The 14,269-nt window shown below is 42.4% G+C and overlaps 1 protein-coding gene and 1 long non-coding RNA gene across 4 annotated transcripts in view; one reads left to right on the forward strand and one right to left on the reverse strand.

The window, feature by feature from the left end:
- Positions 1-1,437: 1,437 nt before the first annotated feature.
- Positions 1,438-9,553, reverse strand: LOC138376524 (uncharacterized). The gene is made up of 3 exons (XR_011231671.1): positions 9,484-9,553; positions 1,766-1,933; positions 1,438-1,503 (listed from the first exon to the last, which is right to left on the reverse strand). It is a non-coding gene; the product is annotated as an uncharacterized lncRNA (long non-coding RNA).
- The window catches only part of LGI1 (leucine rich glioma inactivated 1), a 36,239-nt gene continuing 23,822 nt past the window's right edge, over positions 1,853-14,269 (forward strand). For 2 of the 3 annotated variants that reach the window (XM_069460915.1, XM_069460914.1), the window contains exons 1-2: positions 1,853-2,279; positions 2,685-2,756. In XM_069460915.1, coding sequence (XP_069317016.1) covers positions 2,065-2,279; positions 2,685-2,756 — 287 coding nt within the window. In that variant the 5' untranslated portion in view covers positions 1,853-2,064. The remainder of the gene's footprint in view (positions 2,280-2,684; positions 2,757-14,269) is intronic. The other variant, XM_069460912.1, reaches the window with a different exon arrangement.

The raw sequence follows: 14,269 nt of genomic DNA on the forward strand, positions 1-14,269 counted from the left end.
TTTTTTTCTTTTCTGTAAAAAAACAACATACAGTATTTACAAACCCTTAAAAACTGGCTTAGTGATAGTAACATGCTGGTCCTTTTGAAACACAAACCAGATAATATCATTCCTCTGCCTGACTCTGCAGAGGTGTCTGTTGCTGTCCTTTGCATATGCTGTTCCCTCCACCTGGAATGCTCTCACCAACCCCCTCTTTCACTCCTTACCTCAGAACTCAGCTCAATCACTGCTTCTTCACGGAATTGTCCCCTGACTTCCCTGACTAGGTCAGACCCCTTTGTTGTAACTCGGAGGTGCAATTTGAGGCTTATATGGAGGAGCATGTGATTAGCATGAATGGACCGTCCATCACTGCACTGTTGCTCGCGTAGGCGTACTGTTGCCCACAGCGTGCACAATGCTGTACAGGCACCAGGTCCACAGCAGTTTCTTTACCTTCATGGAGCTCGCAGTCTTCTGGGCTAAACAGACAGTAGTTGAATCCAAGAATGCTCATGACCACCACTTCGGGCCCCTCCGCAACCACAGAGCTTACAGAGACTCGAACGAGTGATTGGCGTTAGCATGGGGCCAGCTACGAGAGAGAAAAGTAGAGTGGCAATGCAGCAAGCTCCAACGCAGGATGAGGTTATATGTCACAGTCATGTATTTGCTCAAACCACCCTTTCAGTACTTGTGGTCTAAGTACTGAAGCTCTAAGAAGCTGGAGGAGAAAGGACTCCTCCATGGATTGACACCCCAGGCTGGCCGTGCCCTTTTAGAGGACGGCCGCCTTCAGCATGGTGAGGGGACCAGGGGTCTGTTTTCCTCCTCTTCCCCCATCCTAAGAGTCTTCCCTGTCTTGGACTAGACCACCCCACCTCAAGGCCAGTGCCTCTTCATTTTTGCTTCTTTAAGTGAATTTCCTTTTCCAAAGGGCCATCCTGTATCCAATCAAGTACGCCAGTAACAGCCCAATCATTTTCATTTAATTTTCATTATAATCACAGAATGTCTATACCATCATCCCCATTTTACAGACAGGGGAGTAGATTCAGCCATTCCCCTGTCCGTAAAATCGGCTAGTTCACCGCAGAGGTGGGATCTCAAAGCCAGGTCTCCAGTTCTTACTCCCGCAGTTTTCCCCACCGTGTCATAGCCTCGGGGGCTGAGCCAGGCCTTTTCCAAAGCCCCAGGAAGCCAGAGTTGGCTGCCTCCTGCTGGCAGGGAGTTCCTTCCAAGCTTCTGGTGCTACTGCCAAGGAGGGAGGGTGGGAGCAGTGAGGAGGGCGGGAGGGGCCACGCTTCTGTTTCCCTCCCTTACCATGGGAAGGAGGGTACAGATTAAACGGGAGGGTGGGGGTACGAAAATCAATAATTCATGACAGTTAATAAGTGTCAGAAAAGTGTTTACTCACATTCATCCCCTGAAAGTCACATTCTCCATGTGTTCATATTTGTCTTTCAAGGATGGCATCAGCCAGGTGGACTCGGCAAGAAACAGCAAGGTATTAGCCGAATGCTGCGGAGAGAGTTTCATTTAACTTCATTTTTCCAGCCAGGGCTGGCTCCACAGCTAGTTTTTCTTACTAGGTTGTTTGCTACATGAAAAGCAAATTCCCAGAGGTTTCTGAGATTTGCCGACATCCTATGCAAGATGACTGCTCCCACCCGCCCGCCCACCCACCCACTAATAAGACATAATGCCGTCCTATTTTTGGTAACAATTAAAGGGCCTCCCGGTGAAAGCAGAAAGCTGTTTATTTTCTGTTACATCACTTCACTTTGCCTTCGAAGGCTGGTCTGTGCTCAGTGTTTTCGTGGTGATGCAAGTCGGCTCTGTCCTCCAGCAGTTGGATCCCTCCCATCGCACGGCACCTCACAGGTCTCTTCCCCCGAGCCGTGCATTGCTGGAGCGAGGAGCAGCTCGCGCACGAATCAGCTGCAGGTCCCTGTTTTGAAAAGCAGAGATACAGAGGCAGAGGAAAAGGGTGGACTCCTATGTGACCTGTGCTCAGAGCAAGACAATCACCATCTGAATTCCAGAAGCCCTGTTCATGGTTGGGGATATTTTTTCGCCTGCATGGAATCAGAACGAAGCAAAAGGATGGGAAATGCCTGCATTCCCCTGAAAAGAATTGCTTATTTCCTATGTCTCTTATCTGCGCTTTTGCTGACTGAGGGGAAGAAACCAGCGAAGCCAAAATGCCCTGCCGTGTGTACTTGTACCAAAGATAATGCTTTATGTGAGAATGCCAGATCCATTCCACGCACCGTTCCTCCTGATGTTATCTCATTGTAAGGCCCGTAAGCATTTTGATATCTAATTTACGATTTAAAAATTCCAGCCGGTGTATTTGGGGCTTTGTATGTATTCGTAGAAGGGCATGGAGAGAGAGAGATTCCTCTTGCATGCTTGGCCATATGACAGTGCTAACATTTTGCTGCATTTAGAAATTTGGTTTTTATTAGCTGCTACTGAACATGCTTAGATAGCCCCCACCCCTGAACATTATTATGAGAAACCTGTAGCAGATTCATCTCTCTTACTTCATCTGGGAAGGAACGGGTATGGTACTTCATAAAATAGTGTCAAAATAGTGACTGTTATGCTAAACCAGATTAACATAAGGTTTGTTCTCTGTGTGTGTGTCTCTTTGTGTGTGTCTGTTTGTTTGTTTTTTGTTTTTTGTTTTCTTTCAGATCCTTTGTGAGATCTGGTTTTACTGAAATCTCAGAAGGGAGTTTTTTATTCACACCATCGCTGCAGCTCTTGTGAGAAATATTTATATCATGACTATTTTTAATATGGCATATATTTGGATAAGCCCGCTAGTAAAATGATCTCAATATTAATTTGGTCAAATGTGGTTGTATTTCTGAGAAGAAAGATTATCAGTAAAGTGAGAGGCAGATGGGTTTGTTTGCGACTCCACACCAACAGTGCAGGTTGATTCTTGCAATGGTAAATTTGCTAACCTTGAATGCTGTCTACTTTAATGGCTATTTAGGAAGTTGCTGGAATGTTGCAACAATGATCCCAATTCCATTCCACTATTTTACTTTCATTTTTAACTTGGGAACTTCGGTTATTTTGCCCTGGAGTTTTTGAAATAGTCAATACAGAACCTAGCATAACATATGCGCTCAAGATGTTGTCTCCCGGGGATCTGGGGCAGGCTGCTACACTGTATGATTTACCATGTGGGGGGAAACAAAAAAAAAAACTCTCGAAGTTCTTTCTAGGTAATTCCTTAAAATACGAATTCTCGAGAGACTGTTTTTTAATCTCATCTAATTTATAACTAGTCCCCTTACAAGGAGGAAAAGAAAATATTAATATAGGATAGTGCAAAGGATTACTCTTTGCTCTGTGTTTTGAGTTGGCCACGAGGGAACCACATATTCAGTCTATGCCTGAAAATATTCAAAAAAATAATATTTGACTAAGAAATTAGATCTCTTCACAGGCATAATGTAACATGTATAATTCGTTCTGATGTGTAATGTTTGGCAGTTGGAGTTCTGGTTCTTCGAGCAGTATCACGTGGGGGTCAAGAGGTCCCCCAGTACTCAGGTATCAGGCAAGAGACTTCGGTTGTAGCCGGACTGTTCCGGGGAGAATTAGCCAATTGTGGATCAGCTGAGTTTGGGCTCTCTTAACTGCATGATTCAGGACCCAAGCTTTTTGTTTGTTTGTTTGTTTTTTGTTTTCTTGCCTTACTTGGCCATTTTGGCTATTTGCGGTCATATATATGCAGACACACACACATATATATAGGCAGACAGTGTGGAAGTGCAATTAGAGAGACCGGAGTTTAAATCCCACCCCGCCACTCATAGAACTTAGACATGAAGCCTTGTGCAAATGACTCTCACTGAGCCTCAGTCTCCTTATCTGTAAAATGGATGTGAGAACACATACTTCGAAGGGTTGTTATCAGAAATAAATAAGATTTAAGTAGGTAAAACACTTGGCATGGGCTATGGCAAATGCTTACATGTTTTATAAATAGTAAGGTTTAAAAATTTTACATTAAGCTAAAAAGCTAAAAGTCACTCAATCTATTGTTTTCTCTATATGAAATCCCTAAACTGGTTTGACTATTTCATCGAATTCACCGACTTGATCAGGTGTTTTGACATTATGTAAGGATGTTGGCTGATGTCCTTCTATTGGCTAATGTCTTCAAGTAATTAACAGTTGGCTAGGTTATGCCTAAGGGGTTTATCTGTTTGATGGCTAGCAGTGTGAGTAGAGGAAGTGTTAGCACGTCAAACAAATCCAAGAAAGATAGATTCTTTAGCCCAGAAAAGGGCAAAGTCTCTAGTGCTGGGATTCTTCCAAAGGATAAGAATTTGCTGTATCTGAGAAAGTGAGAAATTGTGCTTATGCTACTCATTTGTTAAGTAAATAAATGGCTCATTTAAAAAGCATCCTTTTCATGTGCTAAGGACCCTCCCTCCCCCAGGATAGTGAAATAAATCAGTCCTTAAAATTCGAAAAGTCTCAGTTGACATAACTACTCATATTCTGACACTAGATGGACACTAGCGTGGCACAGAAAGCCTGGAGTGATCCACCTAGTCAGTTACCACATCTCCACTGTGTTTTCGTTGGGTGGACCCAGTCACGGCAAGCACAGATGCTGGACAATGTTATAGAAATAGTTACCGGCTGCTGCAGGGTAATGTGATTACACGTATTTAGAATCACAGAGGGAAGCCAAGGGACTGGTTTTTAAATAGCCCAACCGAGTATGTGTGCCATGCCCGTGTCCCATGCTCCGAGTGCCTATGGAACATTCCAGCCTTTATTTCTAAAAGCAGTTCAGGTTTCAGAAATAACAAAAGGGCGAGTAATTCTTGCCCTGTATGTCCTTAGTTAACTCAAATTTGCTAACCTCAACATGGTAGCTTTGCGCCAGTGCTGATCTTATGCAAAATTGTCTGGGGTCAAAGTTTGTCTCTAATCTCCAGGACTCTGTTCCTAAAGACTCTACTTTCCATCCTTCCTGCCCAATGTTTCCTGCTTCCTCCTGTCTTCAGGAAAAGGTCTAATAAGCTCACGTGCACTGAGGAGGAAATAAATGCTGAGGCTCTGAATATGAATTGTGCCGCAATCGTCACAATTGTGAGAATGCATGGGTCACAGGCAGGAAGGGCTCTTCTGTGGGATAGGTCCGTCCAGTGCCCGGAAAGCCCCATGGAGGCTGCCAACCCTGCACTGGAACATCAAGACGAAGGGGCCTGGGTTGGGACATCAGATCAGGTCTAGATCACACCAGCCACTGCTTGGGGTTTGCAATGAATTCTAGCCACGTTCATGACCGTGAATTAGCAAACTGACCCATCTTATTCTGTGAAGAGATAAACTTCAGAATCAGTTCTGCTCGATTTATGTAGGAAGGCAGTTGGTTTCTTGCTCTGTTGTTGGAAAAGGAAAAGAAATGTCCCATGCCCATCATCCACCCTAACAATCTGATAATCTTGTTATGGCCCCAAATGCTTTTTCAGACCTTCTGTAGAAGCTATGATGAGAAGTACTTTTTAAAATGTCAGTCTGGGGTACTGAGGAAAATAGACGCAGTCCCTCAAGTTACATGCAGGGTTTGGGAAAAGATCCTGGTAGGCCGTGGCTGGCAGTTTGTGTTGGAGAACAAGAAAAACAAAAACCCACACTCTGTGAGAAAGACTAAAATGATCCAATAAAAATCCATCAGATTAGTTGTACAAGACATTTTTTTAAAATCTCATGTATGGTTTTAAACAACAAAAACCTTCTCCAAGCAAATGTAATTTCATTCATATTTTCCATAGGGCCAGTTCTGAAACATAACCAATGAGAACGATTATGCATTCTAGTTTGCTTTTAGTGAAAAAGAGTGGTACTTTTAGTGAATGCAATTTAGAGAAATGCGTTTTCACACATTACAGCCCTGTTCCTTCTCAACTACAGACCAAAATCCCCAATGATACAGGCTCATGGCAGAAGTAAAAAATTCAAATTTAAGAGGATAGAGTGTGGCCACATTTCCACTCATTCATAACGTATTTTAATGAACTAAACTCCTGCAATTCCTAAGAGAGCTCTATTTGTAGAGAGTGATTTCCAGGGTTCATTTTAGTATCATGCTCAAATAAACAAAACAAAAGAAAAAAAAAAAAACCCTATATATAAGAATTCAACGTGACCAGGAAAAACTTCTTATCCCGGTGGGATTTGGTCTTGTTTGAAATACAGAATTGATCTTTCTGGGATGGGGAAGGAATAGCATTATTTTTTAAATTAATTCACAATCAATGCATAAGTATGTAGTCCATAAGAAATTAAAAACTAAAAACAAATGGAAAAGCAAGTAATATGAACAACAGAAATAATAAGTCCATCCTTACTAAGGCTTTATCATTTAGTCCTTCAAGATAGTACATGACCAGGAAAAAATAGCCATGGCCTATCAAAGCAATTGCTATTTTTTTTAATTCCTCCTTGTATTACAAGTGTAAGATAAATTTGACCATCTTCCATGACCACTTAAGCCAGACTATCAGCTAAGAGAGCTTTTAGGGGAATTATTAGTGGTTACAGATGAGCATGTTTTGGTTCATGCCCAGCTAATACACCCAAGATAGACCAAAATTCAAGATTTCAGCCATCCAAGCTGTTTTGTTTACAATTTGCCCAATGACCCATTGATCTGATTTTTAACTTTTTAGATAATTAATTCTTATAACTGCACAAGCTAGCGCTGTACAACAAATGTTTCCTCTGAAAGCCTATTTCATCCCCTCAGTCATTCAGGCAAGAAACTTAGGAGTTACCTGCCCCTTCTCGCTCACTGTCCTCTCCCAACAGGACAAGTTGCCTCTCAGACACATGGAAACTGCCTCCTCCTCTTCCCGGTAGCGCCATTCCCCTAATTGAGGCTGGGCCTCATTCACTGTTTCACAGGCTGCTGCAGGAGCTTCTGCACCTCTTTCTGCTCCCAGTTCCCATCGGACCTCTCTCCGTTAGCATTACCTTCCTGAGACGCAGCCCTCGTCACATCCCCCTTGTGCTCTCAGGGCTTCCTAGAAGCAGAGAAAGTCTGAACACCTGAGTTGGTGTTAACAGCATTCGGCCCTCTCCTATTTGTGGAGGGTCATCGCTCACAACGCACACAGACACTACACACACACACACCCCAAACAAGCTCTGTCCACACCAGACTGAAGTATCTAATCCCGTGACCTCTGTCTGATCAGATCTATAGCCTGTGCTGATGGCCCCAGCACTGTCTGCCACTTATTAGAGATGTCTGTGCCTGCATCTGCCTTGTGCCTCTCACGGAGAACCATCAATAACCGGTCCTAGGGACAAGCCTAGGCGTCATAAACCCAGACGTTGCTTCCTATAGATCTGTTGAATCCAATTCATATTTCTATAGATTTCATACTGAGGACTCCTGTTTTTACTGTCAGTAGATGTTCCTGGTCATGTTCACAATGTTTCTTATGGTCGGTCCACCCTGTCTGATTTCAGCTGGGCTAATGGTCTGAGGGTCTGGAAAGTGAGCTGAACCAAAAAATGTGAAGAGATATGAAGCTAGGACTTCAAACTTCCTCAACAGAGATTTCCAGCTACCAGGATTTCAAAGGCAAAGTGCCTAAGCCATTCCTCAGACCCACTGTTGAATCTCTTTTGTCCCACCCTGACTTTGAATTTAGCCTCCTAACTTCTTAGTTTGACTGCAGAGGCTGACTAGTCTCTCTCCTGTAAAGCAGCAAACACCAACCTTTTTGGCATTAGGGACCGGTTTCATGGAAGACAATTTTTCCACAGACTGGAGGAGAGGGGTGGGGGAGATGGTTTGGGGATGATTCAAGTGCATTATATTTATTGTGCACTTTATTTCTATTATTATTACATTGTAGTATGTAATGAAATAATTATACAACTCACTATAACACAGAATCAGTGAGAGCCCTGAGCTTGTTTCTCTGCAACTAATGCTGCCGCTGATCTGACAGGATGTGGAGCTCAGGTGGTGATGCAAGGGATGGGGAGCGACCGTAAATACAGGGGAAGCTTTGCTCGCTCACCCTCGCTCACCTCCTACTGTACGGCCTAGTTCCTAACAGGCCATGGACCGGCACTGGTCCACAGCCTGGGGGTTGGGGACCACAGCCATAAAAGGCAAAATTCCCCTTTCACCAGTGTAAACAGGACATCCAAAGGGAAATATTAGTTAAGCATTATTAAGATGGAAAAAATTCATTACAACAAAGATAATTTCCTTTTTGACTTATTTAAATACCTACTTAGCTAAAACGGGTGTTTATTTATTGTATGGTTGCAAGCAGTAACAAAATGAAAACAAAAGCCTCCCATTTTAGCAAACACATTTTGGGGTTCCACTGAGCAGTAGGTACAAGATCAGGCTTTGTGACAGACACCAAGATGAGTGACAGCATAAGACAGCCCCAAGCTGGGAGTGATTTCTGAAAAGGTAAATTATATTTTGTCTGTATTTGAATGTATTGTAAGGTAGTCTTGATAAGCTTCCTCATTTTGTTCAGAGTGATATTCAGTTGATTGCTGAGAATGGTGATACTTGCCGATTGTTGATCCTAAGGCTAATATGGGCTACAAAATGTTTTCAGGAGCTTGACAACATCAGCTGTGATATCAGAATGGTGGACCCTGGGGAGGTGGCAATGTGGCCAAGAACACAGACTTTGTGGTCAGATAGCTATGGGTTCAAATCCCCACTCTGCTGCTTACTGGTTGTGTGATTTGGGGCAAGCTCAATCAAGCCTTGATACCTATAACAGGAAATAACCATAGTACCTATTGCACAGGATTACAGTAAGGATTAAGTAAAACAATGCAGGCAAAAATGCTTGGCACAGTTCCTGTAACTCAATAAGCATTAGCTTTTATTATAGTATTTGAAAATCACTTTAATTTGAACGGCTGTAACATCAGATTAGTGTCTGACTGTGTAATCTGGATTTGCCAATAATCCCAGTTTTAAAATTTTGTGGTTCTACACACAGGTCTCCATCAGAACCTGCTAAGAAATCTTTCCTTTAAATACTTCTTACAGAAAACATGAACTATTTATTTAAAAAAAAAAAAGGTAACCCTCTCACTTCTTCATGAGTAAAATAACCGGCACCATGTTTTATAAAACATGTCAGATTTTGTTTAATATCATTAACTCTGGCAGTCTTCAGATGAGTGGTTCTATGGTAGGAAAGAAAGAGGCCTGAACCAGAAGTCAGGAGACATGGGTTTGAAATTCAGTTTGGCCACTAATGGGCTGTGTAATCTTGGGTGGGTCACAAATATCATGGGGCCTCAGCTTTTACTGCATAAAATACCAGAGGTAGGTTAAATTATGGTTCTCAATTCAAATGCTAATAGGGCTTCAAGTGGTAGGTAAACGGAGGAAGCAGCTGGGTACAAGACAATAGGGAGTGTTGGTGACTGGGGTAAACCAGAGAAGACGCGTCTTACCTAAAAATGATGTCCCCCGCTCCAACTGATTATTATTGACGGGAATGTGGTATACAGACATGGGGCCATATCTCCTTAACTTCCAAGGAAGGTAGAAATCTGGAAGCAGAGTTTTAAGTAGGATAAAGATCAAACAAAACATAAGTTGGCATTTTAAGACCCTCACATTCAGTTACATATAAGGTCTATTTCTGTCTTCAAACTCTATTGTGTTATATTATATTCTATAAACAGTGCTACTTTAATATAATAGAGGAAATGGCCTTGTTAAAGAAATGGACAAAAATTATTGAATCTAGTCTAGCAAATCAGTACATTGATTGTTAATTGAAAGAACCTCATAATATGGAATTGGTTGTTATTAGGTTATTATTAAAATAATGTAGTTCCCAATCTCCCAAACAGATCCAAAGGGACCTAACCAGGCCCTTCCCATGGTGGTTGAGGATAAAAGAGTATCCCTCCTATGAAGCAGGGATTAGAAAGGAATTGTTAGACCCATTTACATAGCAAGATGGCAACTGTTTGCCAGTATAAAATATGATTAAAAAGCAATGACTCTTTTAAGAAATATGGACTAGAATGTATGCATACAAATAACTCCTGACTTACAGAGAATTTTTCATGGAGTGCCACCGATTCTTCCCAACTGTGCTTCCATGTCTAAAGATTTTTGGACCCTTCTTTGAGAATTGTCTTCACTACCAGTTTACAAACCATTCAATAAAACCAGGCAAAGTTTTGTTAGGGTCACTGGTCATTTTTGTATTGCCTGGTGCTAAGCACTTTTATATCTTATTTTTTATTTCATTGTCACAATAACTTTTTGAGGTCGGTGTGGTTATCTCCATTTTACAGATAAATCACTGAGTCCCCAAGAAGTCAGATAACCCCCTCAATGTCACACCCTTATGAAGTAGCAGAGGTGGGGTTTAAACCCATGTCCTCACTTTTAACCACTTCTGTTTACTTCCTCCTGATCAAGAATCACTGGGCTTGACTTTGCATAGTTTTGTTCCCAAAATCAAATCCCCTCTCAAAGGGTCGACCTTTGCCATTAACGAGGGTATTCAGGAGACTGTGCCCTGATTCCTGGGGACAATCACTGAAAGGAGTTTCAAAAGTCCTTTGAAAGAGTTGCTGGCAAGAGCATCTAGTTTCCCTGGGTTTCAGCTCTCATTTGTATGTGTAAGCTCTGGTCTCCTTGCTTAAAGGAGACAGAGAGAGAGAAAGAAAAGAAAAAGACCTTATTTACTTCAAAGTTACACCTTAGACAAGTCTTTTCTAAACTTACGTCCTGTGGAACAGTTGTCCTGGAAGAAAAGACTTTGGCGCTCAAATAAATTTGAGAAACGGCATGTTCTACCCTTGCTTGGCTATTCACGAAGCACCTTGGCATAGAAAAATCTCTGGAATTACTGAAAGTTGTTTCATTTTTCTTGACATCCCGTACAATAGTGCTTTTATGGAACATACAGTACTTTGGAAATGTATGCATTGATATTCATTTTATTTATTATATTAGCTTAATTATTTATGCCTCACCTTGTTCTAGAGAGGCTGGATAGCAAAGGATGAGTGGGCGGAAGGAATCCCATCCTCAGGGATACATTAACCATCTGTCTCCATGTAAGGAGCAACGTGAGACCATTTGTTAGTGTGGATTCATTGATGCCACCTCTGGGAGTCAGGCCTGCCCACCAAGCTGTCCACCTGGTCAAGCAGCTTAGCACACACCTTTTCTTTAGGGACCTTCCAGTAGATGCTCCAGCTTTTGGAGGAAGTAGATGGTTGCTTGCAGCTCATTCAAAAGAAAAAGGCCCCTGAGCTTAAATGTATAGTCTGACTATTTTTACTTGGGGTGGGTTCCCTCCCAGCTATGTCCTAAATGGCTAAACCAGCATTTCCCTGGGTTATGTTCATTTTGTGGAAAGCTCAATGGTAAAAGGGTCCCATTATCAATAAGTTTGGGAAACTGTTTGTTTAACTCCCTTTTGAAGAGTTTCAATTTACTTAAGGATAAAAAAGACTTGAAGACTGGGCATGGTGGCTCACACCTGTAATCCTAGCACTCTGGGAGGCTGAAGTGGGAGCACCACTTGAGGTCAGGAGTTCAAGACCAGCCTGAGCAGGAGCGAGACCCCATCTCTCCAAAAAATAGAAAAATTAGCTGGGCGTGGTGGCACCTGCCTGTAGTCCCAGCTACTTGAGAGGCTGAGGCAGAAGGATTGCTTGAGCCCAGGAGTTTAAGGTTGAAGTGATCTATGATGATGCCACTGCACTCTAGCCGTGGTTCCAGAGCGAGACCCTGTCTCAAAAAAGAAAACTCCCCCCCCCAAAAAAAACCCCAACAAACATTGAATAGTTAAGAATCTTGATTAACTTCTTTAATCCACTTTTCCTAAACTTATCTGCCATTTTTTGTGCATGTGAACCTTTCAATCCCTTGAAGGTCTTATATTCCAGGGAATATACTCTGGGAAATACAGTTGACCCTTGGACAACGTGGGGGCTAGGGGCGCCAACCCCTTGTGCAGTTGAAAATCTACCTAAAACTTTTGACTCCCCCCAAAACTTAACTGCTAATAGCCCACTATTGACTGGAAGCCTTACTGATAACAAACAGTCGATTATCACATATTTTGTTTGTTATATGTAATATATACTGTATTCTTACAATTAAGTAAGCTAGAGAAAAGAACGTTATTAAGAAAATCATAAAGGAGAGAAAATATATTTACTGGTCATTAAGTGGAAGTGGATCCTCATAAAAGTCTGTATCCTTGTTCTCTTCACATTGAGTAGCCTGAGGAGGAGGGAGAGGAGGTGTTGGTCTTGCTGTCTCCAGGGTGGCAGAGGTGGAAGAAACTTCATGTATAAGTGGACCCACATGGTTCAAACACATGTTGTTCAAGGGTCAACTGTACTGGGAAAGGCTGTTATAGGTTTGCAGCAGATACTGGGAGGAGCTGGTGGGGACAGAAAGAGGAAGCTGGCTTCCACATGGCATTAACCAGTCAGTGGCGTGGGTCGGGGGAGGGGACTGGAAGGAAGGAGGAGACGATGCCTGAGCCTGGAATCCCAGCTCTGGCACTTACTTACAAGCTTCAAATCACTTTACCACTTTCACCTCGGTTTTCTGTATGCTTTAAGTGGAGAATATAAAATCTTCCTATTAGTGTTAATTTGAGAATTAAAATGAGATATCAAGCTGCTAAAGATGAGGTCTGGCACTGAAGAGGCTTTAGATAAAATTTAAGTCACCTGTCTTTGGTGTTCCAGGACCAGGGAGATAGAGGGTGAAATCATAAAAGCATTGGCGGGGGAGGGAGGGAACGGGCTGCTGACTAGTTATGACGACACCTAGAAAGGAAGAGTTTGTTCTGGGGTGAGAGGTAATGGACTATAAAACCAAGGAGTGAGTGGATGCACAAATCTTTGCTAGTGTGCATGCCAAGGGCATCCCTGCAAGTCTAAAACCCACATTCTAATCCTGGCCCTGCCACTGACAAAAGATGTGACCTTGGTCAAATCACTTAACCTGTGCCAGCCTCAGTTTCCTCATCTGTAAAAAGAGGAATCAGATGACATATCTCTCTGGAGTCACCTCCACCCCTTTGATTTATGTGGAGCCAAATTAAAGTTATTTCCAATCAATCCAGATTGAAGAGGCGGTAGTCTACTTAAGGATCAGCTAAATTACATTGAAAATGTTTTTCCAGTTTGAGAGCCAAAAAGAACTGTCAATGTACTTGTGTGATGCTTCCCACTTTAATGCTTTCCTATCTTAAGAGCATATTTTAAAATATTCAAATGTAAATTATTCACGTGGTACGTGCACTTAGAATGTGTGCATTTAACTAATGTGAATCATCAGCCTATTATTAATTATCATTCAACCAGCCCTATTCTTTTGGATAAAGGAGAACATTAGAATAGTAACAACCAGAGGATCTGAATCATTTAAGCAAAGCCAGCTCTAAAGTTGGCAAGCCCTTCCAGCCATGCCCCCAGGTCTTCCAACAGCTGTGACCTGTGCATCTTGCACTCTCTCGTTTACATATACATGTACATATACACAGACCTGTATGTACGTGGGAGTGTGCACATTCCTGTTTGTATACACTGTCAACGGCTGCTTAATACCCTAGACAATGCCCATCAAAGTCTTCTTAGGCAGGTGACAACCTCACTGGACTTGAGTTTCCTTAGCAGTAAAACTAGAGTCCTTTTCTAGGTTTATGGACTCTTCCAGCTCTGACGTTTTATGTCTGTGCTCTTTGCTTAGATATTCTTTGGTGGAAGCATTGAAGACATGTTCTTATGCATTATCTCATGTAATTCTTAGAATCATCCGAGAAGTCTTTTTGTTATAATCAATCCTGTTTTAACAGATGATGAAACAGATTCATCTACTTAATGTGTTAATGTCCAATAATGGGCAGCAGCTACAAGCTTAGAAGCCCGATTCTCCATTCTGTATCCGATCAATGCAGTCTCCAAGTGGCAACCAGGTGCTGGCTGCTCCCTCTTCTCTTCTTCATCCAGAGTAGTCTTCACAGAGGGGAGAATTGTGTGGGACAGTCCCCTAGATCATCTCCCCTCCACAGCCAGGAGAACCTGCCTGCTCTAGGCTAGTAGATGGGAGGCAAGACACTCATAGGCCAATGACAATGTGGATGGCAGTCACGGTGTTACAGGTGACTGGAAAGAGTTTGAAGAAGTGTCATTAGAGCCAGGGTGCCTGGTGCGGGACCAGATGAGCAGTCTGGTTTTAGACAATGGG

This window comes from Eulemur rufifrons, chromosome 28 (genome assembly GCF_041146395.1).
Source record: "Eulemur rufifrons isolate Redbay chromosome 28, OSU_ERuf_1, whole genome shotgun sequence".
Classification (NCBI taxonomy): domain Eukaryota; kingdom Metazoa; phylum Chordata; class Mammalia; order Primates; family Lemuridae; genus Eulemur; species Eulemur rufifrons.